Source organism: Podarcis pityusensis (assembly GCF_964106645.2).
Source record: "Podarcis pityusensis genome assembly, chromosome: 14".
Lineage (NCBI taxonomy): Eukaryota > Metazoa > Chordata > Lepidosauria > Squamata > Lacertidae > Podarcis > Podarcis pityusensis.
Window position 1 is genome coordinate 53350923 of NC_138039.1, and position 26429 is coordinate 53377351.

At 46.9% G+C, this 26429-nt stretch overlaps 1 protein-coding gene across 2 annotated transcripts in view; it reads right to left on the reverse strand.

Annotated features, from left to right (window-relative positions):
• Positions 1 to 26429, reverse strand: part of PTPN9 (protein tyrosine phosphatase non-receptor type 9) — a 62744-nt gene that overhangs the window by 29532 nt on the left and 6783 nt on the right. For both annotated transcript variants that reach the window (XM_080980769.1, XM_080980768.1), the window contains exons 2-9: positions 18413 to 18556; positions 17544 to 17633; positions 12360 to 12484; positions 11001 to 11106; positions 6142 to 6252; positions 4581 to 4909; positions 3659 to 3752; positions 1461 to 1530 (exon numbers count right to left, since the gene is read on the reverse strand). In XM_080980769.1, the coding sequence (XP_080836895.1) occupies positions 1461 to 1530; positions 3659 to 3752; positions 4581 to 4909; positions 6142 to 6252; positions 11001 to 11106; positions 12360 to 12484; positions 17544 to 17633; positions 18413 to 18556 (1069 nt within the window). The remainder of the gene's footprint in view (positions 1 to 1460; positions 1531 to 3658; positions 3753 to 4580; positions 4910 to 6141; positions 6253 to 11000; positions 11107 to 12359; positions 12485 to 17543; positions 17634 to 18412; positions 18557 to 26429) is intronic.

The following is a 26429-nucleotide window of genomic DNA, read 5'->3' on the forward strand; positions in this document are numbered from 1 at the left end:
GGAATACCAGTTACTGGGGATCCCAAGCACACGAGGAAGTGCTGGATCAGCTCCAGGGCCCATCTAACCCAGCACCCTGTTCTCCCAGAATCCTCTGGGAAACCTGCAAGCAGGATTGGAGCACAAGAGCCCTCTCCCCCTCCTGAGGCTTCCAGCAACTGGATCCAAAAACATTATTCCCTCTGGCCAGGGCAGCAGAGCAGAGCACCTCTTCCATGAATTTGTCCAACCCCCTTTTGAAGCCAGCTGGCGAGGGGGTCATCACTGCCTTCTGCAGCAGTAAGTTCCCACAGGTTACCTATGAAGAAGGACTTTCTTTTACCTGTCCTTTATTTTCTAACATTCAGATTCCTTGGTTGTCTATGAGTGTTACGAGAGAGGAGAGGGGGGAAATTCTCCATTCACTTTCTCTATGCCATGCCTCATTTTATAAGCTTCTCTCGCAACACCTCTTACTGGCCTTTCTTCTAAACTAAGAAGTCCCAAATGCTGCCAGCTTTCCTCATGGTGGAGTCACTCCATCTCATGATCCTTTCACTTGCCCTCTTCTGCATGTCTCCAAACTCCACAATATCCATTTTTAGGTGGCGTGACCAGAACTGTGCACAGCAAAGCTCTGAACACCTTGGAGTGGGGGGCAGAACTCACTGGAAAGGCACCCTAGGAAGGTGCAGAGAGGCCTCACCTCAGAAGGGATATTGTAGGGATGGAAAAGGTTCAGCAAAGGGCCGCCAAAAAGATCAAGGAGAATGGAGAAATCCCTTTGAGAAGAAAGATTACATCTGGGACATTTTAGTTCAGGAAAAATTCTGAGCAAGGTATACAATGGCAGGTGCATAAGGTTATGCATGGGGAAAGCAGAAAAATAGTTTATTTATCCTAATGTTAGAACTTGGAGGCAGCCAATGAAGCTGAACGATGGAAGCACAGTGCCAAACCATGGAATTCCATGAAATGATGTTGGATTATTGTTTATCTCTTCAAAAATTCTATAAATAAAATTAATAATAAAAAGGAATTCGCTTTCACAAGAGGCTGTGATGGCCCCCAACTTGGGTGGTTTTAAAAGGCGATCAGACAGATTCATGGAAGAGAACAGCAATCAGCTGCTCCTGTCTGCAAAGCCTTCTGCTGCCTCCATGGTCAAAAGGAGCAGGCCTCTGCGTGCCGGTTCCTGGGACTCACCAGCCAGGAGAGTGATGTCGCACTCCAGTCCTGCTCCTGAGCTTCCAAGGGGCATCTGGTCGGACACCATGAGAAGCAGGACACTGGATTAGGCGGGACTTTCGTCTGATCCAGCCAGGCTCTTCTAATTTGAATCTCAGCTTGTGATGGAAAGTGCCACCACTGCTTCCTCTGCAACACGGTCTCTGCAGGAATGCAGTGGCTGCCCGCCCACCCACCCTGCTCCCCTGGCCAGATCACCACCCCAAACACCGATGTGCCCAGGGCCTCCCTACCTTGGGTGCCAATGTATGCATTCCTCTGCTTGTAGCCATCCATGAAACTGGCGTTGATGTAATCTGTCAGCTGGAGAGACGCAACAGGAAAGGTCACCCTGACAGACAGGCCAAAGCAGTGACACCCAAGCAGAGGCACACCATAACACCCTTGGGGGGCGCATGAGTATGTGCAGGGGAGAAAAAGGGGGGGGGGGCAACAGCCCATGGCTTTCCTCCTGCACCACTGCATGACAAAGGCTAAATTGGGTCCCAATTCTACGCAGGAAGGAGAAATGCTCCAGAGGGAGGGTTGGAGGGAAACCCGCAGCGATTTAGGGGGTACCCAGGGAAAGGAGAGGGAGGACGAATTTTGTTGCACCATCTAAAATGCTTTTGCTAGTGGAGCTGCTTGGTTCGAGACAGTCTGTTGTCTATGAATACATGAACTGGATTAAAAAGCTGCCTTCTTTCAGGCAGAACCTGGTTGGCCCTGTAACTTGACTCAGACTGGCAGCGGCTGTTGAGGAAGAGAACATCTTTCGTCTCACCTGATGGTTCTTCTATCTGGAGATGCTGGGGATTGAACCTGGGACCTTTTGCATGCAAAGCAGCTGCTCTACCACTAAGCTCTGAGCCCTTGCCCTAAGCTGTTGTTGGTGTAGCACAATATCATCTCTCTGAATGACAGCCCTTCCCCATTAGCTACTTCCTGACTCTGCACACTGCTTCTGGAGGGTTGCCTGGAAATGTAGAACTCATGTAAATGAACACAAGAGCGGTGAGACCTGGCTGAATTCCCCACTCAGTCACAAAGCTCACAAGGCGATCTTGGGCTCATTGCTGTTCATCTGCTTCACCATCCTGACAGAGTTTAATGGTGGTGGAACCAAACACTAAGTAAGCTGTCCAGAATTCCTTGGACAACACAAACGTGGAAGAGAAATGTCTTTAGAAAACAGGGGTGCCATTTCCACAAATGTCATCTGCTCACATTGATTGCAAGCACAGAATTTGTGGGAGGGTTTTTTGGGGGTGGGAAGCATGGCACAAGAACCCCAATTTCTGGCTTGCATTTACTTTGAATAATGATATACATTTTTCAAACTTTCTGCATGAAGAAACTGACCTCTCTGCTCTGAGTCAGTGCAGACAATAGCACTCTCCCAAACTTGGTGCCCCCCAGATGATATTTGGTTCCAGCTCCCATCAGCCCTAGCCAGCAGGACCACTTAGGAAGCATGGTGGGAGTTGTAGCCCAGCATCCTTTGAAGGTGGCTTGGAAACTGCAGTTGGTGCAAAAATTGGGGGCCAGGCTGCTCACTGGAGCACAAAATACAATAATAATAATAATAATAATAATAATAATAATAATAATAATAAATTTATTATTTATACCCCACACATCTGGCTGGGTTTCTTCAGCCACTCTGGGCAGCTTCCAACAAAATATTAAACTTTTATTAGTAGTCCATCAAACATTAAAAGCTTTCCTAAACAGGGCTACCTTCAGATGTGTTCTAAAAACCCGGTAGTTGTTTATATCTTTGACATCTGATGGGAGGGTGTTCCATAGGGTGGGTGCCACTACCGAGAAGGCCCCCTGCAACTTGGTTTCTCCCAGTGAGGGAACCGCCAGAAGGCCCTCGGCACTGGACCTCAGTGTCCGGGCAGAATGATGGGGGTGGAGATGCTCCTTCAACCCAAGCCTGACTGCACTGGCTCCCAATTCAGAGTGCTGGTTTTGACCTATGGAGCCTTCTGCTGCTCATGAACCCAATAACTCCAAGACTGATTCTCCCCCTATGAACTGGCCCAGACCTTGGGATCATTATGCAAGGCCCTTCTTCACCCGCCCCTTTGGCGGGAGGCTGGCACCCCAAGAATAGGCCTTTTCAGTGGTGGCTCCCTGCTTGTGGAATGCTCTCCCTGGGTCAGCTTTTTCTCCAAGTCTTTGGCTCTTTAATAATCTCTGGCCTCCTTTACTTTGTAGGCCGTTTGAATTCTATGTTTTAAAACCAGGATTGACCTTTACTATTGTGTGTTTTATTCATTTAGATTTTGTAAGTTAGTTTGAGTTACCCTTGGGGGAAAAAGAGTGATCAATAAATATAGCCAATAAATACCAGAGGGAACCAGATTGTGGAAGGCTGAGCTAGACCGACAGTCCGATTCAATACAAGGCAGCTTTGCAGAGCCAAAACTCTCAGCCAGCTTACCTCTGGATAGCTGAATTGCTTGGACAGCTTCACCCTCGTTTGGTCAAGGCACGGCACATCCCCATATCTGTTCTTCTCCTGGTTGAAGGGAGACCTGTGGCAAGCAAGAGCAGGCACAGTGAGTGCAACACAAGGAGATGGGGAACCTGGCCTTGTGGGGCCTCTGGATTAAAGAAGACACACACACACACACACACACACACACACACACACAAACTCAGGGACATACAAGGAAGTTGAGTGTTGGAAGATTTAGGACAGATAAAAGGGAAGTCCTTCCTCAGGCAAGAGGCAGTGGAGGCCATCTGTCTAGGCAGCTTTAAAAGAGGATTTGACAAATCCTTGGAGGAGAGGCTATTGGGGGCCACAGTGGCTCTGCCCCGCCTCCGCAAGGCTTCTCAATGGCAGTTGCTGAAGACCACAGGAGGGGAGGGCTGCTGTTGGGCTCAAATCCTGCTTGTGGGTTTCCCCCAGAGAGGCATCTGGCTGGACAATGTGAGAACAGGAGGCTGGACGTGATGGGCCGTGGAGCTGAACCGACAGGCTCCTCTTATGTTCTTCAATATGGATCTGTTGGAGAGCTTAATTCCTGTGCACATTGCCGCATGGGATAAATTTCCCCAGTGTACCTGAAAAATGACAGGATACACCCTGACACTGACCACAGTCAAGAGCTGGTTTGATTGTTCTCTGAGCCAACCACCTGGTGCTCTGCAGGCCACAAACAAGGCTACAAGTGAAGACCTAAGAAATGTTGCAGAAATTGGATGAAACTGGACATTGGGTGGGGCGAGGAAAGGGGAGCTTCTCTTCCCAAGACTGTGGAATCCTATGGGTGCTCCCCTGGCAAGGGGCGCCAGGAGCAATCACCCTCCCCCTTCTGCCACACCTCTTGCCCCCAGTGCCACACTTGAACCCTTACAAGGAGCAGGCAAATGTTCCTGCCGGGCTCCTGCGCCGGATGCCTTCGTACTCCTCATAGATGCCCCGCTTCTGCTTCTGGGTGACGTGCTCCAGCACCTCCTGCACCGTCATGGCCTTTGGCCCCGGCGTGTGCACCGAGCCGTTGTCCCGGGGTGATGCCAGTGGCACCAGAATCAGCTCATCAAGGGGGTCCGGGTGGCCGTTCTGCTGTGGGAGGAACCTGCAGTTCCAGCTGAGGGGATCTAGTTTGAGGGATCCGCCCAGGTACTCGGGGAGACACTCTTGGGGCAGGTGCTCCTTCAGCTCAGACATCTTCACCATCTGGACCTACAAGAGAGGGGGCAGGTGGAAAGGGAGGCACAGCAAAACATGAACCCTTCGCTGCACTCTGCGTGGGGCTGCCCTGGAAGGCGAGTTGGACACAACTAAACAACAACAACAAAATGCAGCAGTCAGGTGATGGCATTGCTTGCCAGTTTGTTTCCAGGCCCAATTCAAGGTGCTCAGGTGGGTGTTTAAAGCCATAAATTACTCAGCCCCCCTGCCCCCCCGCATACCTGAAAACTGCCTCCTCCCCCACAAAACCTCCTACAAGGTGCTGAGATTGACAGAGGGGGCCCTTCTAGTTATTTCCTCATCCTCACAGGCACGGTGGGGAGGGGAGACTGGAAGAGGGCCTTCTCTGAGGTGGCCCCTAAGTTGTGGGAGACCCTTCCCACAGAGGTGCACCTGGCACCTTCATTACATACCGCATTTTTCGCTCCATGAGACAAACTTTTTCCCTCCTAAAAAGTAAGGGGAAATGTGTGTGCGTCTTATGGAGCGAATGCAGGCAGGAGGCTCTGTTCAGTGCTCCCTTTAAAGAGCCGCGTGGAGCGTTTGTTTAAAAGCCCCCAAGATCCACACACACGCGCCGCGTGGCTCTTTAAAGGGAGTGCGGCTCTTGGGGGCTTTTCCCTGAGGAGGGAGAAGGGACTGACAGGCTGTCCTCTGTCCCTTCCCACACCTCCCGGAAAAGCCAGCAAGAGCCGCTGCCAGGCTCTGCTCAGCGCTTCCTTGTAAGGGCTCCCTTTCGTCCCTCATCCCGCTTTGCTGGGAAGCCAGCAGAAGAGACGCTGCAGCGCTCTTGCTCTTGCTCTGCTGGCTTCTCAGCGAAGCGGGAGGAGGGACGGAAGGGTTTAAAGCAAGAAAAGCGAGAGCAGCTTACATGCTCTGCGCAGAATATATTTTTTTCTTGCTTTCCCCCTCTAAAAACTAGGTGCGTCTTATGGAGCGAAAAATACGGTAGCTTCCGGCGAACACTGAAGATGCACCTCTTTATCTTGGCTTGTGACACTTGAGGTGCATATTTTTGGATCCCACCTTATTTCAGCTATTGCAAGTTGTTTTAAACTGTTTTTAATACTGTGTTTTGATTGTTGCAACTTGCCCTAGGAGCTTAGGGGAAAGGGCGGACAATAACTAATAACAACAGTAATAGTAACAACAGTAGCAGTAGGAAGAAGGAGGAGGAGGAGGAGCAGCACGATGGAGATGGTGAACGGTGGAGGCCCACTCACCCTTTCCCGGAGTTTCTCTTTAAGCAGCAGGCTGATGATGGAGTATGGCACTCGGAACCACATAGGAGCACCCACAATGAATACCTTCTTGAGACGGGCTGGGAAGGCTCCCTGAGAAGAGGCAGGGAAGAACAGTTTGGAGGAGGAAATTTATGTTTCTGAATTGCTGTCAGCATTATCCATGACAGGGAGCCACTTGATGCACACATGAGGTTTCTGGAGAAGCCTATTGATGGCTATGGCCCAACAGCTCTGCCCTGCCTGACCTATAGACAGAGAAAGCGATGCCTGTGAGGACCAGCTGCTGAGCATCGCAAGGGGACAGAATTGTGATCTTGCTCTCCAGCCCTGCTTGCGGACTTCCCCCAGAGAGGCATCTGGCTGGCCACTGGATGGGCCACAGGGACCTGATCCAGCAGGTGCTTCTTATGAGGCAGAGGCCAATTGTTTATGTTTTTTTCCAGAGTCAGCCCAAGACATCTGGCTGCCTCAGGCAAAGGACCAAATCAAATCTGCCTGCCATGTGCAGAATCTGAAATTTACCTCAGGTGTATCCTCTAGCACACCTGAGGGGAGCAGGCCGCTTTACCGAGGGGAGGGGGCCAACAAGCCGCACCACCATACGACTCTGTCTTCCCAAGGAGATGGATTGCCGGGGGCTCAGCTGCTCCCCTCCAGCAGCTGCTGCCTGAAGTGTCGAAGGCTCACTCAGCCTTATTGCAGGACTATAACTCACTCTAGTCTGACTTGAGAGTAAGCCCACTGAAATTAATGGGCACAACTTAGTCTCCTTAACTGCAATCGGTCTACCCTGAGAAGAACTTAGTTGGAGACAGCCATATAACATTTCAGCCAACACCTCAAAGTGCTGGTCCAATAGGAAGGATTTCCACAGGTGTCTCTGAAAGTCGGGCAACTGGCTTGAGCGCCAGCAGCCAAACGGGAATCAATCTGGATTGTGAGGAAGACAGCAACACCCTCTTGCCAACCTTTTTGCTTTCTCCTCCTGTGGCCAACAGAGGGAAGACCCAAGTATATGCAAAGATGGCAAAGTGAGGTTTCAGGGCTCCACAGAAGATGAAGAGAAACCTGGAAGGCAATTTTGCAGTCCCTTTGCAACTCCTCCCTCCCTGGCAAACCAACAAGAGAATTTTGTTGGGGGGAGGTTGTGGTTATTGTCACTGCTTTACATGTAGAGAAAAGTTCCCTCCCCAACAGCATTTCCAGGTGTGGCCAGGAGAGAGTCCAGTCTGAAACCCTGGAAAGCTGCTGTCGGTCAGTGTAGGCAATACTGAGCTAGATGGAACAATGGTTTGACTCAGTAAAAGGCCGTTGCTCTTTGCATTTTTGTTGTGAAACAATGAACTAAATAAAAAGGAGTCCTAACAGGGGGTGGGGAGAGAACACATTTCCGCTGCACGGTCTTCCTATTCGGGCTTAAGGGACAGAGAGAGTTTCCATGACATAGGCTCCGATTTTGAACAAGCACTCCACTGCTCCAGGGTAATTAACTGACTCACTTTTAATTGGATGAACATATTTATGGAACCTCAAATGCTCTTTTTTATTTATATTAGTTTAATTTTGTTTTTTGTTTTTTAAAAAAGGTCAATTAAATAGAGGAAATGGTTGCTTCTGACTTTTCTGGGAAATGGCTTCAAATGCCTTGACTGAACCGCAGGGACTGCTGTCATCCTGTCCAAGGTGATGACCTCTTTGGTTCTGCATTTGTGTTCCATCTCTGTGATTTGCCAATTCACCAGCATCTCATCAGCCAGTTGGTGGATTGAGTTCCACGTTAGCCCCACTCAGACTAGACCCATTTAAAAATGACAGGCATGACTGTTCAATAGGCCTAGTCTGGGTACAGCCTTTATTGGATACATCCCCAGTGCTTTAGGTCTTAGTGGATAAACTTGCTTAAATTAAGTACAGTGGTACCTTGGTTCTCGAACTTAATCCATTCCGAAGTCCATTCGACTCCGAAAATGGTTTGAAAACCAAGATGAGGCTTCCGATTGACTGCAGGAGCTTCCTGCACTCAATCGGAAGCCACGGAAGCCACATTGGACGCTCGGCTTCTGAAAAACGTTCACAAACCGGAGCACTCACTTCCGAGTTTGCGGTGTTCGGGAGCCGATTTGTTTAGGAGCCTAGCTGTTCGACTACCAAGGTACCATTGTATGTCCCTTTCTCCAGTTTATGAGGGACCATCCAAAAGGCATGACTGCATATCTTGGTATTCCAGTGCAGGTGAAAACATCCTCTGCACCACACTGATGTCACTGGGCAAGAGAGGAGAGCTCTCCCACTTCAAAAGTGAAATACCAACAGGATTCTTTTTTAAAAAAGTAGACACCTTCTAAGAGTAACATGCTTAAGAGTGTAAAGGGGGGGAAATCAACAAGGAAACGTTGCACCATTTGGGACTTTTTAGTCCCAAGAGAAAAGGGAGGTAAGGGAGGCAACATGAGAGAAGTCTATAAAAAGATCAATGACAGGGAGAAAGAGCAGAGAGAAAGGTTTTTCTCCCTCTCCCATAACATTAAAACATGTGGACAGCCAATACATCTTAAGGTTGGAAGATTCAGGGGGCATTAAAAAAGAACTTGGGACAGCTTTAAAAAAGTATTAGACCCATTCATGGAGAAGCAGGCTCTCAATGGCTACTAGCCAGGAGGGTTCTGCTCCTTCTCCTGGCCAGAGGGAATAATGCTTGTGAATGCTGGTTGCTGGAGACCACAGGTGGGGAGGGGGCTCTTGGGCCTGGGTCCTGCTTGTGCGTTTCCTGCAGCCATCTGATGGCTGCTGTGGGAACAAGATGCTAGACGGGATGGGCCATGGGCCTCATCCAGAAGGCTCTCCTTATGTTCTTAATCATACAGAATCTTTGATACCTTACCTCTTGGCATAGCTGTCAACCATCCCTTATTTGGCGGGAAACTCCCTTATCCCAGTGCCGTGTCCCGCTGCTGTCCCTTATTTATGATGTCCCTTAAATTTCCCGGGTTTCAAGGGAAGCAGCTCCTCTCCCTCTCTCCCTCCCTGCTGGCCAGGGAGGAGGGAGGCTCCAACTGTGTTGCTTGGCTGCTCGGCTCACCCCCCTCCAGCCTCCTCTCACCAGCCTCGGCCCCCGGGAGCCCCTCCCCACCGAGACTGGTGGGAGCCTCGGGCTCTTCCGCTGTCATCCTCCTCGCAGCTGCCAAACTGAGCGTCTCTGCCTGGGGCCTCCCCTCTGCCTGTCGCCGCCACCGCTCCCGCTGGGCCGTACTGCAGCTGCGCCATCAAAGGACCCGGATGAGATGGGCAGCCTGGTGCGCCCTATGAATTGCTGAGGAGCCTTGAAAGGAGAGCGAGGGCAACCATAGAGAAAGCAGTTCAGAGAGAGGAGGAGGAGGCAGAGGCGGAGGCGCGGGCAGGTGTTCCAAGGGCTAACCATAGAGGGGGAAAGCAGAGGAAGTACCGCAAGCGCTTCTCCCATAGATTTGTAGTGGTAGACTAGCATAGATGGTCTGATCTGCGGGTTTACTTCGGGCGCTATTTCCCCCACCTTCCTCCTGCCCCGCCTGATGGAACTGAGAGCTGCAGATGGAGCACGAGAGAAAAGATACAGAACTGCAGCAGCATCTTCGTAGCTTGGACTTTGTTTTGTGCAAAAAGTGGTTGCTGCTTGTAGTTATTTAATTGCAGTGTTTCATCAGCTGGTGTCTTGAGCAGCAACCTCTGGAAACGAAGGGCTAAAAACCGGCGCTGCTCTCCAAAATTATCTTGCCCCTTTTAACTTTGTATTTCAACTGGTTGACTAAAATCCCTTATTTTGGCTGCTGGTCCCTTATTTTCAAATCTGTAAGTTGACAGCTATGCCTCTTGGCTGCTACTATTATGGCTCTTCCTGCCACCATTATCCACATTTATAGCCCACCTTTACTCTAAAGAACTGATGGTGGCACACCAGGTTCCCTGCCCCTCCCAACAACCCTGTGAGGTAGGTTAGGCTGTGAGGCTGCGACTGCCCCAAGGTCACCCAGGGAGCTCTCTGATCGAGCAGGTATTTGAACCCTGGTCCCCCAGGTCTTTATCCAATGGTCTAACCACTAGACATGCTGGCTACTGACAGAAGGACCACCCGACTCCCAGGCCCATCACCCTTTAAGCCTGTAAGAGCAGCATCACAGCCTTCCTCCAGCTGCTTCCCCCTCCCAAGGTAGGCAAGGGGGAGGCCAGAGACAAGGTCAGTCCGGCCCATCCGGGTGGCCTCCAGTTGCTGTTGGACCACAGCTCCCATCAGCCACATCCAGCATGACCACTGCAAAGGCTGATGGGACTTATAGTGCAACACCGTCTGGAGGGACACCACAAGCCACAAGCTCATGGCTACTTTGCCATCTTTCCGAGCCAAGAGCCACCTTGACGGCTACCCCATTTATTTACTCCGTAAAATGCCCCATTCTTGATGCCTCCCCTCATGCCATAATGTTAGCCAAACCAAGGGGAACCTCCGCAATGAGAGGGAGGACAGAACTCCAAGCGACTCCAGGATCCATCCAGGTCTCTGTAGCCGACAGGCCTTGGCCTCCTTCCCACAGCCCTTGATAAGCAATTGCTTAAGGCTTCTGGGCAGGGAGCCAGCGAGAATGAGAGAGGGGAAAGGGGGGTGACAGAAAGAGAAGGGGGGCAGGACAGAGAGAGAGAGAAAAAGGGGTCCTGCCTACTGGGGTGGGTGACCCAGTCCACCACTGGTTTCATCCCTGCCCATAGCCAGCACATAGCCGCTGGTAGGGATCAACCCCACAGGAGTGCAGCCCTTGGCAGAAACAGAGGTTGCCCCCCCCCCCGACACCAATGGCCCTTCCTTTTACCTTCAGAAGGTTCAGGATTTTCTTACTGAGATCCAGCTCAAAGTTGGTATAGTGGGAGCCTGCCATGTCATATATAAATACCAGGCCATTTCGCTGAGTTTCGAAGCTGGCAGGGGGTAGAAAAGAGAAAGTGTGCACAAATTAGGACTTTGGCAACAGCCCAACAGCATATCCATTGTGTCGGAATGAGGACAAAAATGGAAAAATCAGCAGAACCTGAGATGTTTAGGATGCTGCTTATAGGTTTCTAAAATGACACCTGGTGAATAGGGAGATGTTCTCCCACTCTCATTCCATGAGAGCTCAGGGTCCTCCCATGTTTGGCAGAGAGAAAAGGAAGTATTTCTGCAAACAGCCCAGGATTAATTGATAGGAATCTTCATTGCCAGAGGTTAAGGTGAGGGCAACCAACTCAGAAGGCTTTAAAAGGAGGTAAGACCAATCCATGGAGGAGGAGAGGTCTGTCATTGGCCATTAAGTCATGATTACTACATTGAACCTCCAGGATCAGAGGCAGCAGATGACTGAATACCCTTTGGAGGAAAGTAACAGGGAGAGATCGCTGATGAATCATCTCCTGCTTGTGGCCTTCGCAAGAAGCATCTTGTTGGCCACCATGAGAGACAGGACAAGATGGGCTTTTGGTCCTTGTGATCCTTGAGATCATAAACCAGTCAATGTTAAGTATTTTAATTTAACAGGATAAAGTATGTGCTTAACTATTTGACTGAAGTTATCCAGAATTAACATGCACTCTTCTTCATGACAGAAGTTTATAAAATTATGCATTGCAAGGAGAAAGGGATGGAGGAAAGTTTTTCTCTCTCTCTCTTATAACACTGAAATTTGTGGGCTTCTAGCTGAATGTTGGGAGATTCAGGGCAGATAGAAGAAAGTCCTTCTTCACACAGCACAGAGCTGAACTATGGAACTCCCTCCTGCAGGGGGCAGTGATGGCCACCAAGGATTAGACAGCTTCATGGAGGAGAGGACTCTCTGTGGTTACGAGCCCTGAGGGCTCTGCTCTGCCTCCACAACTGAAGGCAGTAAGCTCTTCTGAAGACCCGTTGCTGGAAGCCGAAGGAAGGGAGAGGACTCTTGCACTCAGGTCCTCTTTACAGTTTTCCCAGGGGCATCTGTTTGGCCCCTGTGAGAACAGGACGCTGGACTAGATGGGCCACTGGCCAGATCCACAAGGCTTTGCTTGTATTCTTATATGGATCTCATTCTGGGTCAGATGAGAAGGCAACGCTGCAAAAAAGCTGCACACAGGATGCCAAAGGGGAAAACACACACATTATTGAAGTGCGGTCATCTGAAAGAAGCAAACCCCACAGGGATGGAAAGTCTTCTACTCACCTCTCCACAGCTCTGTCCAGCAAGTAGAAGAGCGCTTGGAGGACCACATGTTGGATGCTTTTGTTGGGATGGTGCAACTTGGCAGTGAAGAGGGCAATCGATGCTCCAGTGGGATCTCGTACGCTCTGCAAAAATGCCAGAGATAAAAGATCAGCAATGAAGCAGAAGAGGGGCAGATCAGTCTCTGCAGAGGCATAAAAAGTCAAAATCCGTTCAAAGCCACTTTGGAATTCTGGCTGTTGCATGACCAAATCCTAGAATCCTAGAACTATAGAGTGGGAAGGAACCATGAGGGTCATCTAGTCCACCCCCTGCAATGCCCAACATGGGGCTGGAACCCGTGGCTGAGATTAAAGAGTCTCATGCTCTACCAACTGAGCTATCCCAGCAGAAGCCCGTGGTTCCCAGGGGGGTCCCATCCAGGTACTAAACAGGCCTGACCTTGCTTAGCTTTCGGATCAGATGAGATCCTGATCAAATTTGCAGATGACACCAAACTGGGAGGGGTGGCCAACACCCCAGAGGACAGGATCACACTTCAAAACGACCTTGACAGATTAGAGAACTGGGCCAAAACAAACAAGATGAATTTTAACAGGGAGAAATGTAAAGTATTGCACTTGGGCAAAAAAAATGAGAGGCACAAATACAAGACGGGTGACACCTGGCTTGAGAGCAGTACATGTGAAAAGGATCTAGGAGTCTTGGTTGACCACAAACTTGACATGAGCCAACAGTGTGACGCGGCAGCTAAAAAAGCCAATGCAATTCTGGGCTGCATCAATAGGAGTATAGCATCTAGATCAAGGGAAGTAATAGTGCCACTGTATTCTGCTCTGGTCAGACCTCACCTGGAGTACTGTGTCCAGTTCTGGGCACCACAGTTCAAGAAGGACACTGACAAACTGGAACGTGTCCAGAGGAGGGCAACCAAAATGGTCAAAGGCCTGGAAACGATGCCTTATGAGGAATGGCTAAGGGAGCTGGGCATGTTTAGCCTGGAGAAGAGGAGGTTAAGGGGTGATATGATAGCCATGTTCAAATATATAAAAGGATGTCACAGAGAGGAGGGAGAAAGGTTGTTTTCTGCTGCTCCAGAGAAGCGGACACGGAGCAATGGATCCAAACTACAAGAAAGAAGATTCCACCTAAACATTAGGAAGAACTTCCTGACAGTAAGAGCTGTTCGACAGTGGAATTTGCTGCCAAGGAGTGTGGTGGAGTCTCCTTCTTTGGAGGTCTTTAAGCAGAGGCTTGACAACCATATGTCAGGAGTGCTCTGATGGTGTTTCCTGCTTGGCAGGGGGTTGGACTCGATGGCCCTTGTGGTCTCTTCCAGCTCTATGATTCTATGATTCTATGAGATTGCGCATGTTTTCTACCTGATGGCATGGAACGTTGAGGCAAAGCAGGGGTTGCCAGCCAACCTCACAGGGTTGCTGCAAGGATAAAAAATGTCGACAGGCAGAAGTGATCTACAGGGCCTGAACCTCCTTGGAGGAAAACAAAGGAGATAAACCTAATAAAACAAACAAGCAGCTCTGAGGGCCAAAGTAATTATGACGCTGTTGATTCACGAATAGGATGCGATGCGGGGAAAGCAGAGTGAAACTCCAGACAGATAAAAGGAAGTCCTTCTTCACACAATGCAGAGTTCAAGGATGGAACTCCCTCCCTCCAGAAGCAGGGATAGCCATCAGCTAAGATTGGACCAATTCATGGAGATGGAGGAGGCAGCTATCAAGGGCTACCAGCCAGGATGGCTCTGCTCTGCCTCCACAGTTGGAGACAGCAGCACTTCTGAAGAGCAGTTGTTGGAAACTACAAGAAGGGAGAGGGCTCCTGTGCTTGGATCCTGCTTGCGGGCTTCTCATAACTGGCACCCAGTTGGCCACTGTGGGAACAGGATGCTGGACTAGATGGGCCACTGGGTGACTCAGCAGGCTCCCAGTGTTTCTCAAACTTGGATCCTCAGCTAGCTAGGAATGATGGGAGTTGTAGTTCAACAACAGCTAAGGACCCAAGTTTAATAAGAAGCACTGTTATAAACAATCTGCCCTCCCACATTTGTGGATGCTGTGATTACTAAAACACAACATGGGTTCCTCAGAAGCAAGTCATGCTAAACAAATCTCATTTCTTTTTCTGATGGAGTTACAAGCTTGGTGGATCAGGGGAATTTGGTGGACATAGTGTAACTTGACTTCAGTAACATTTTTGACAAAGTCCCCATGATACTCTTGCAAGGGAGCTGGTAAAATGTGGGTTGAACAAGATAACAGTTAGGTAGATTTGTGACTTGTTGACTGACCAAACCCAAAGAGTAAAAGAGTACTCATTAATGGTTCTTCATCATCCTGGAAAAAAGTGACAAGTGGGGTACCACAGTGTTGTGTCCCAGGCTCATTGTTGTTCAATGTGTTTATAAATGACTTGGACGAAGGAATTGAAGGGATGCTCATCAAATTTGCAGAAGACACCAATCTGGGAAGGGTAGCTGATGCCACAAAAGACAGAATCAGGAATCAAGATGACCTTAACAGATTGGAGAACTGAGCACAAGCTAACAAAATGAATTTCAACAGGGAGAAATGTAAGGTTCTGCACTTAGGCAGGAAGAACCAGATGCACAAGTATAAGATGGGGGGACACCTGGTTTACTAGTAGTACATGTGAAATGCATCTAGGGGTCTTGGTGGACCACAAGCTTAATATAAGTCAACAGTGTGATGCAGCAGCAAACAAGTTACTGTATTTTTCGCCCTATAGGACGCACTTTTCCCCCTCCAAAAATGAAGGGGAAATCTGGGTGCGTCCTATGGGGCGAATGCAGGCTTTCGCTGAAGCTTGGAGAGTGAGAGGGGTCGGTGCGCACCAACCCCTCTCGCTGTCCAGGCTTCAGGAAGACATCCACAGCCTAGGCAGCCCTGCGGGAGTTCCCGCAGGGCTGTCTATTTTTTTTTTTTAATGATATTTATTAAAGTTTCAAAGAAAAGATTACATAGATAAAAAGAAAAGAAAAATAAAAAAATAAAAAAATACAAATTACAGAAAAAAGATAAAAAAACACTTTAAAAACACATCGATCTTTCCATACCTTACATTTCATTTCCTTACTTCCCTGACTTCCTCACACCTCCCCTTTTTGTATTCCCGTTTACAAAACCCTTTCAGCAAATCCTTACCCTCTTTCATTTATCTTTACTCTGTATCTTAACCTATTATAACTATATATTTTCATCCATATAACTATCAATATTTACATATTCTTATTAACCTTATTACCAAAACCACTTATTTTCAGTCCAACATCATTTTAACATTCATTAATTTTACAGTATTTCTGCAAATATTCTTTAAACTTCTTCCAATCTTCTTCCACCAGCTCTTCTCCCTGGTCTCGGATTCTGCCAGTCATTTCCGCCATTTCCATATAGTCCATCACCTTCATCTGCCATTCTTCCAAAGTGGGTAAATCTTGTGTCTTCCAATACTTTGCAATAAGTATTCTTGCTGCTGTTGTAGCATACATTAAAAAAGTTCTATCCTTCTTTGGCACCAATTGGCCGACTATACCCAAGAGGAAGGCCTCTGGTTTCTTCAGGAAGGTAAATTTAAATACCTTTTTCATTTCATTATAGATCATCTCCCAGAACGCCTTGATCTTTGGGCACGTCCACCAAAAGTGAAAGAATGTACCTTCAGTTTCTTTACATTTCCAACATTTATTATCGGGCAAATGATAGATTTTTGCAAGCTTGACTGGTGTCATGTACCACCTATAAATCATTTTCATAATATTCTCTTTTAGGGCATTACATGCCGTAAATTTTATACCTGTGGTCCACAACTGTTCCCAGTCAGCAAACATAATGTTATGTCCAACGTCCTGTGCCCATTTAATCATAGCAGATTTAACCGTCTCGTCCTGAGTGTTCCATTTTAACAGCAAGTTATACATTCTTGAAAGTATCTTTGTTTTAGGATCTAACAGTTCTGTTTCCAACTTTGATTTTTCCACCTGGAAGCCAACCCGCAGGGCTGTCTAGGCTGCGGATAGCAGCCTGTTTCCCAGAGCGCCGGGCGCGCTGAAAGCAGAGCGCCTGGCACTTCGGGAACACATCCGCAGCCTAGGCAGCCCTGCGGGAGTTCCCGCAGGGCTGTCTAGGCTGCGGATAGCAGCCTGTTTCCCGGAGCGCTGGGCGCGCTGAAAGCAGAGCGCCCGGCACTTCGGGAACACATCCGCAGCGTGGGGAGCCCTGCAGGAGTTCCCCGCAGGGCTCCCCACGCTGCGGATAGCAACCTGTCGCCCGGCGCAAAGGGCGCCCTGAAGCAGAGCGCCGCCATCCCGCTGTTCCTCGACCTGGTTCGGTTTCCCTGACCTGGTTTTGGGGGGGAAATAAAGGAAAAAATTTTTCCCTTTATTTCCCCCCCAAAAAACTAGGTGCGTCCTATGGGACGAAAAATACGGTAATGCTATTCTGAATCAACAGAAGGAAGTCTAGTGTTCAGATCAAGGGAAGTCAAATTCTTGCTCTATTCTGCCTTACTCAGACCACACTTGGAATACATACTATGTCCATTTCTGGGCACCACAATTTAAGAAGGGTGTTGACAAGCTGGAAGGTGTGCAAAGGAGGGCAACCAAGATGATGAAGGGTCTGGAGACGAAGCCTTATGAGGAGTAGTTGAAGGAGCTGGGTATGTTTAGCCTGGAAAAGAGGAAACTAAGAGGAGATATGATAACCATCTTCAAATATCTTAAGGGCTGTCATGCAGAAGATGGAACAAGCTTGTTTTCTCCTGCTCTGGAGGGTAGGACTCGAACCCATGGCTTCAAGTTACAAGAAAGGAGATTCTGACTCAACATCAGGAAGAACTTTCTGATGGTAAGAGCTGTTCAACAGTAGGATGGACACTCTTGGGAGGTGGTGGACTCTCCTTCCTTGGAGTTTTTCAAGCAGAGGTTGGATGGCCATCTGTCATGGATGCTTCAGCTGTAATTCCTGCATTGCAGGGGGTTGGACTAGATGACCCTTGGGGTCCCTTCCAACTCTACAATTTTATGATTCTATGATCTAAAACCACACTATGGAGACATGTGTCCCCTGCCTCCGCAAACAGGAAGCCCAACTTCCACAGTTATCCACAGCTCTGTCTGCCCAAGCAAAGCACCTTACTCACCAGGATGGTGAACTTTCCACTAAGCAGCTCTGAGCGGAGTGGTTCCTCATGAGGCTTCAGCTTCACGATCCCTTCCTTCAGCCTGGTTTCCTAGGAGGAAAGAAAACACTCTGTTATTGTCTGCAACCAAGGTAGGGATCCTTCGTCCGCTCAGACCAGTAGCCCTCTGGGTGGGGCTGAGTGGAGCTGGAGTCCAGCAGCACCTGCTGAAAACATTTTTGTTTAGACAGGCCTCCCCAGATGCTTTGAAATGCTGATAGAAATTTTAATCTTTTTTAGTAGAGGCAACTCCCCACATGTTCTGGCACATAAGTGAAAATCACGTAAGTGGAAGCACCCTCTAGATACCCTTTAAATCAGGGGTCAGCAACCTTTTTCAGCAGGGGGCCGGTCCACCATCCCTCAGACCATGTGGCCGGACTCTATTTTTTGGGGGGGTGGATATGAACGAATTCCTATGCCCCACAAATAACCCAGAGATGCATTTTAAATAAAAGGACACATTCTACTCATGTAAAAACACACTGATTCCTGGACTGTTCGCAGGCCGGATTGAGAAGGCGATTGGGCCACATCTGGCCCACGGGCCTCAGGTTGCCTGCTTTAAATGCACTCTCTCTGCAAGCCAGATTAAAAATATTGTACCCAAAATAACCGCAATTGGAACTGAAGCTCTGGGACGTGAAAAGTGGCAGCTGCCAGGCAACCCTTCACATCAGCTGTTAGGCAGGGAGGCTGAGCAGCCTCCACAAAGCCCTCTCCTCCGCCCTCCCTGAAGTCCCTTTGGGCTCCTGGAAGGGTCTCCTCGTGAGCCATGAGGTCTCTCCAGCTCTCTCCCTCCATTTCTGGGGAGGAATTGATCCCCTTACCCTGTAGGAATGGAAGAGCTCGATCGCTCGCAGGACATCGAATTTCCTGGCCATGAGGAATTTGACTGCCACATTCCAAGAGAGGGGAGACACATTGTATTGGACTGTCCACTTGTTAATCTCTTCAAGGAATTGCTTGGTTGCCTGTTCCGGAGAGAAGAGAAAAGAAAAAGACACCGTTAATTAAAATCATCATCACGGTCCTTCATGCTGAGGTCCCAGGGCAAGCTACAACAATTTTTTTAAAAAATGTGTTGTTAGTTTTAAAAATAAAACAAAACAAGTACAAAACAAAACAAAACAAAACAAAATGCAATGATCAACAAAAGGCAATCCAAAATCAACACTCATTACAAAAAAAGAAAAGATTGAATTCACACATCACAAATTCCGACATGACTTCCAGTCCTCCCATTGTGGTTCCTAAATTACATTACAACTGCACACTTAACTTTATCTCTCATAGGTTGTTCAGTTGTGTTAATTTTGTAAAATTCTCTTATTTCATGCAGAAGTCAATTCAGGCCTGCGAAATAATTTAGATTATTACACTTCTTATTACAGATTTCTTGTAGGTATTCTCTGTAAATATTCCACTCTTTATTAAATATTTGATCGGTATGGTCTCGGAATCTTGCTAGCTCTGCATATTCTAACATTTTATTATGCCAGTCTAATTTTGAGGGAGTAGAATCTCCTTTCCATACCTTAGCAACCAGAATTCTTGCTGCTGCTACTGCAAAAATAATTTTTTTTCCTTACCCTTATTGGAATTTCATTGCTCATTATAGCTAACAGGAAGGCTTCAGGCTTCTTAGGAAAGGAACATTTAAACATTTTTAAAAGTTAGTTATATATAGTTCCCCAAAATTCGTTTTTTTTTTTGCAGTTCCACCACATGTGGGTCATAGTGCCTCCAGCAGATGTTTGACCTAGATTTATACATTTTGTCCAGTTTTACAGGTGTTAAGTACAATCTGTAGAGCATTTTCATGAAATTCTCTTTCTCCCTCCACAACCTTTCCCATGATTCCATTTGGATGTTGTAGCCAAAATCTCTGGTCCATTGTACCTTAACAGATTTTACTTCTTCCTCTTTGACCTCCCAGTCAAGGAGAAATCTGTACATTTTAGAGAGCGACTTTTTTTGTGTTTGTATTAGGTCTTTCTCAAGTCTTGAAATTTCTGTGGAGAAGCCTTTCACAAAATATAAAGCAAAGGAAAGCGTGGAAATATAGGCTGTTGGACCTTTTAAAATATGCCCTTGTGAGTTCCTTCCAAAGTTTTCCTCTTCCCCCAGCACATAAAAAGACCACACATGGCAAGTTATGTGTGGAAAAAGTTGCACAGGCAGTAAAACCTACTTAGTTACAGAGCAGTCAAAGTTCCTAAAGTATTGGTATAGGAACTCAAGAGTGGCTTCTGAGAGCCATGTGGTCTGAGCTGAAGCAAGCAGCTGAGCCTCTTCACACAATGAGCTTCTCAGGTAATAATAATAATAATAATAATTTTTATTTATACCCCGCCCTCCCCAGCCAAGGGCGGGCTCAGGGCGGCTAACAAGCAATAATAAAAACAAGTTGAATGAATGAAGGTAGACTGAAAGGGGAGCAAAGGTTTAATTACCTAGTTCCTCCAGAGGCAAGCTCACTGCCTTGCCCCCACAACTGACGGGGCCGGGGCCACACAGTGTCAGTATGCTGTGTGTGCATGCCGCAGGGCATGCTGACGTGTTGTGAGAATGCCTCGTGGCTAGCGCACGTGATGTGACCACACCTTGTGGCATGTGCACATGGCCACTGGGAAATTTTGAGGGCCCCCAGCTCCCTCCTTGAAAATCGAGGGGGGCCTCAATCCCCCCAGATGGTGCACCTGTCCCAAGGCGAGGGAAAGTGGACTTAGCTGAGCTTGGCAGGACAGCTTACTCTATGGTATTAACCCCTTCATGCATTAATTAGACTTAAGTATGTTGGTTATATGCTGCAGATTATCCCCCACAATTCGCACCAGGCATTCCTTGAAAATACTTTGTTTAAAAGCAACCAGCAGCTTAAAAAGCTTAAGGCTTAAAGAAGAAAACCCACAGCTCCCAGAGCTTTCCTGTTATCTGTGCATCCTGCAAACACAGAAACCTTTCATTAAGGTCTTGGCAGGTGAACATGAAGGCTAAATGGAACCTTTCCATTCCAGCTGGTCATTCAAATGCTCTCTCTGTAGCCAGCTTTCTAGTTTTCTTTTCTCCCCCTGCCCTCCTCCCTCCCCAACCCCATTTCCTTTTGTGTTCTGTCTTGTATACTTTAAGCCTGAAGGCAGTAGCCATCTTACCAACACCTATATGCCGCTGCACTGGGGGCCCTTTTTATGGGGGTTGCTGAGAAGAGGGCTTGACTGTTTGACTTGTGTGCAAAATGATTTATTTCATTTATTTCCTGCCTTTCCTCCAATGAACTTGACAATATACATGGTCCTTCTTCCACAACAGCCCTGCAGTGCAGCTTAGATTGAGAGATGGTGAGCAGCCCAAGGTCACCCCAGTAAACTTCAGGGCTGAGCATGTATCTGAATCTGGATCCCCTCCCAGTCCCAGTTAAGCACAGAACCACTGTTGGGAGAGCCACTACCAAAAAGTTGTTGCATCCAAAAAAAATTACGAGCTTCCTGCAGGCAATTGACCGGCCACTGTGGAAAGCAGGAAGGTGGTCAAAGTGGCTCTTGTTATGTGCTGGCATGAAAACACAGGGAACTTCCAACAAAAGATCTTCAGCCAGTCAAAACAGAAGTCTAATGTCTGGATCAAAGGAAGTAACAGTACTGTTCTATTCTGTATTGGTCTGACAATACTGGGAGTCCTGTGTCCAATTCTGGGCACCACAATTTAAGAAGGATGTTGACAAATTGGAACATGTGCAGAGGGTAGCCAAGATGATCAGGGGTCTGGAAACCAAGCCTTATGAAGAATGGTTGAGAGAGCTGGAGATGTTTAGTTCGGAAAAGAGGAGACTGAGAGGAGATATGATAGCCATCTTCCAATATCTGAAGGGCTACCACACGAAAGAGGAACAAGCTTGTTTTCTCCTGCTCTGGAGGGTAGGACTCAAACCAATGTCTTCAAGTTACAAGAAAGGAGATTCTGACTAAACATCAGACTAAACAACTTTCTGACAGTAAGAGCTGTTAGGCAGTGGAACACTCTCCCTTGGGAGGTGGTGGACTAAGCAGAGGTTGGGTGGCCATCTGTCAGGGATGCTTTAGCTGAGTTTCCTGCATTGCAGGGGGTTGGACTAGATGACCCTTGGCAGGGTGGATAAAAATCAATTATATATATATATATATATATATATATATATATATTTAAAAAATCACATTTTTAAATTTAAATTGGATTTTTAAAATAAAATGCTTTTGGAGGGAAAATCTTTCTAAGGATAGTTTTCTATTTAAGTTACATTATAGTCCTCATCAGGAAATAAGGATTTGCTTTAAGTTTTTCATGTGTGCTAAAATTCAGTCTAAGATGTGTGTTTTTTAAAAAAATCATTTAACCACAGTTAACAAACATTGATACATATGCTATAATGTTATTGTTTTATTTAAATAAATTGTTTAAATTGTTATTAAGGAAATGATTGTTTTTCTCCTTCCAATAAAGTACAGCAGAAAAGTTGTCCAAATAGAAACAGTTAACTTATTAAACCTCACAATAATTTCATAATTATCTGTCAATGTATTTCTAATAGTGTAACCAAATCAGTAATTTTTGATATAACTGTAAAAACTACTCTGAAAAGTTATTATTCCAAAAATTAAACCTTCATCTGTTTGTAAATATTAAGATTATAAAAGCAATTATGTGTCTTTCTGTAAAAAAGAAATTAAATCAAGTCTTAGTGACTAGTGATTTAAATCGTTATTTAATCGATTTAAATCAAATCCACCCTGACCTTTGCGGTCCCTTCTAACTCCACAATTCTATGTCTCTATGATTCTACTTTGCTGCCTCCATTGCATCCTGATTATGTCATCTGGCAGAGCTTTTCCAGGCCTTTTACAGGCTAGCCCAAAGGAGGTGGGAGAACCAAGAGTAGCTCGCTGTGACTCGTTTGCAAGGCATTTTGAGGATAAGATCACTTGCATCCACCAAGACCTTGACTCTGCTGTTATAACAGATGAATCTCATGGGGTGTCCAGAGCACAGTCTAGTCCTGTTGTGTTGGCTGAGTTTCAGTTGTGGCCGAGTTTCAAGGATGTGGCCAAGGTGCTCGGATCAGTCAGGGCGATCACTTGCGCTCTAGACCCTTGCCCCTCTTGGCTGATAAAAACCAGCAGGGAGGGAACAGCTGGCTGGGTCAGGGCGGTGATCAGTGCCTCTTTACAAGACGGGGTGGTCCCCACCTGTTTGTTTGGTTTTTTTTTTAAATAATATTTGTTACTTTTCCAACAATTTAAACACTACAAAAAACAATAAACAATACAATACAATACAATACAAAGACACTACATAACACTAACACATTAAACTAACAAAACAAAACAAAAACAGTTTAGAACACATCAAACAATTTCAATATCTTATCTTTCATTCACTTATTTCCACGACCTCCTCACACCTCCCTTTTTGTATTCCACTTCTATTAATTGTTTCAGCAATTCCTTTCGATCTTCCTCTGTTTTCTATCCTATAATTATCTTAACACATTCTAACCTTATTTTCCCTTTAATACTCTATTAATCTATTTGTACTTAATTCCTTATAACATTTCTACTAAAGCCATATAACTTCATTCCAACATTTTTCTAACATTCATTAATTTTACAGTATTTCTGTAAATAGTCTTTAAACTTTTTCCAGTCTTCTTCCACCGACTCTTCTCCCTGGTCTCGGATTCTGCCAGTCATTTCCGCCAGTTCCATGTAGTCCATCAACTTTATCTGCCATTCTTCCCGGGTGGGTAAATCTTGTGGCTTCCAATACTTTGCGATGAGTATTCTTGTCCCCACCTGTTTGAAGGAGGCAGTGGTAAAACCACTCCTTAAGAAACCTTGCCTGGATTCAGAAAAACTAACTACTGGCCAGTTGCTAATCTCCCTTTCCTGGGCAAGGTTCTGGAGCGAGTGGTTGCAGACCAGATCCACACACTTTTGGAAGAAACTGATTTTCTGAATCCATTTCAATCGGGGTTTAGGCCCGGAGCCTTCAGTGTGGGGTTCCTCAGGGCTCAATCCTATCCCCCACGATGTTTAATATCTACATGAAACCGCTGGGTGGGGTTATCCGCAGGATCGGAGTACGTTGTCAGCAGTACGCTGATGACACTCAGCTCTATTTCTCCTTGACATCTGCAGGTGAGGCAGTGGAAGTGCTGGACCAGTCTTGGTAGTGGACTGGATGAGAGCCAAGAAACAGAAGCCCAATCTAGATAAGACTGAGGCTCTGTTGGTGGGGGGTTCCCTAGACCAGATGGGTGGGAGGTCGCCTGCTCTTGATGGGGTTACGTTTCCTCTGAAGGAGCAGATTCATAGCCTGGGGGTCCTCCTGGATCCTTTGCTGTCGTTCAAGGCTCAGGTGGCCTCAGTGGCCCAGAGTGCCTTCCATCAGCTTTGGCTGGTGGCCCATCTACATCCCTATCTGGACAGGGAGAGCCTAACTACTGTTCTCTACACTCTGGTAATCTGAAGGTTAGATTACTGCAGTGTGTTGTACGTAGGGCTGCCTCTGAAGACAGTTAAGAAACTTCAGCTAGTGTAGAATTCAGCGGCCAGGTTGCTCACCGGAGCAAGACGGTTTGAGCATGTTACACTGATCCTGGTCTGACTGCACTGGCTACTGATTAGTGTCCAGGCCCAATTCAAAGTGCTTGTTTTGACCTATAAAGCCTCAAACGGCTCAGGACCACAATACTTTGTGAACCACCTCTTTCCATATGAACCTTCCCGGACCCTGTGATCATCTTCTGAGGCCCTTCTTTGTGTGCCTCCTCAAGAGGTTTGGAGGGTTGCAACACAAGAATGGGGATTTCTCAGTAGTGGCTCCCCATCTATGGAATGCTCTCCCCAGGGAAGTTCACCTGGCGCCTTCATTATACACCTTTATTCGCCAGGCAAAAACATTCCTCTTTAACCAGGCCTTTGGCTGATTGACATCCAATGTAATTTTAAAAGTTGTTGGGGATTTTTTTGGGGGGTGTTTATGTTGTTTTCTTTTGCAGGGGGCCTTCTCAGTAGTGGCACCCACCCTATGGAACACCCTTCCATCAGATGTTAAGGAGATGAGTAATTATATAACATTTAGGAAACATCTGAAGGCAGCCCTGTATAGGGAAGCTTTTTAAGGTTTTACTATGTTTTTACATACGCTGGAAGCTGCACAGAGTGGCTGAGGCAACCCAGTCATATAGGTGAGGTACAATAAATTTATTATTATTAATTATTATTATTATTATTATTTTGTATTGTGATTTTATGTTGCAACTGCCCTGAGACCTGCGGCTTTAAGGCAGTATACAAATTTAATAGCAACAACAACAGCAACCCTGCCTGAAAACCTGGAGGGTTGCTGCCAGTCAGTGTAGACAACACTGGGATAGATGGCCCAGTGGTCTGACTCAAGACAAAGCAGTTTCTTATGCTCCTAAATGTTCTCTTTTGGCACAACAATCCTTCCCTAAAAATGCCTATTTCTGGGTAAACAGGGAAAGGTATGTAAAGATGAATGACCCCTGGGTAAGCCAAGACTTCAGGCTTCTATGTGACCCATCTTTTGCAATGCCTCAAAACAACTAGGTTAGTGTTGTCACTACAAAAACATCCTTCCTGGGGTGTGATGCTCACATAGTACCAACCTGCTGGGCTTGGGTGCCCTTGTATTGATCACATCTCGGTCATGTTCACACCATACACTGAAAGAACCCTAATGCTATGTCAGTGGTCATGGCTCCCCCCCCCCCAAAGAATCCTGGGAACAGTAGCTCTGTGAGGGGTCTCCTGACAGCCCATGGGACACTTAACAAACTACAATTCCCATGACTCACTGGGGAAAACCATGACATGACATGGTTACTGAACAATGGCGCTATCATCCAGGTTCAAAATCCCACTTCTGGCACAAGCTTGCCTTAGGCAAACCTTGGTCTCAGCCCCCATCTTCAACACAGAGGTGCTGATGTCAGCCTACCTTTAAGGTTGCTGTAAGGATTAAAATAATGCACACAAAGCACTCTGAACACTTAAAAGTGCTATACAAATACTAACAAATATCATCAATAAGTTTACTGTACTAGCCAAAAGCTATGAAACATTATCCAGACAAGTGGGATCGGTAGCAAAATAGTGGTGGTGAGTGTCATGCCCTTTTGCAGAATACTCCCATTACATCTGCACCCAAAAAATCCCTCAGCATTCCATGGTCACCAAGCAAGTTCAGTCCTCACTGAACCACTGGGGATGGCGGGGGTGGGTGAGTGAGAGAGACAATGACTTGGCTTCCTTCTTCTAGACTTCTTTCCCCATCTTTCCACAAACTTCGCACATTTCCCCCAGACCTGCTGCTCCCTCCCTCCTGTGCGTGAGTGAGGCCATTTTGGTTCCATAAGGAACAGCACTCATGGCCTGAACATTGCAAATAGATGGAATCCTGACTGGAAAGGCATGTGGGAACCAGGGCAAGCGAGGACAGAAGAGGGAAAAGGCAACAGAAAAATGGAATGAAAAACAACATGGATAAATTTGCTATGCATGCCAAGCAATGCTGAACATGGGGAGGTGTCTTTAACACTTGAAATCATGCAATGAGGCTAGGCGTTTTTGCCCAGCTCTCATTCTACTAAATGATGAAAGACATCTAGAAGGTGGAGAAGAAGGTGCCTCTTGCTGCATCAACCAGAAGGTTTCTTCCTAGGAAGAGCCCTTCAACTCCTCTAAAAAGTGTTTGGGACTTTTTAGTTAGAGAAAAGGTGAGCAAAAGGAGTCATGACAGAAGCAGAAACTCACGATATATAAGCGAGGCACCAAACGGCTCCTT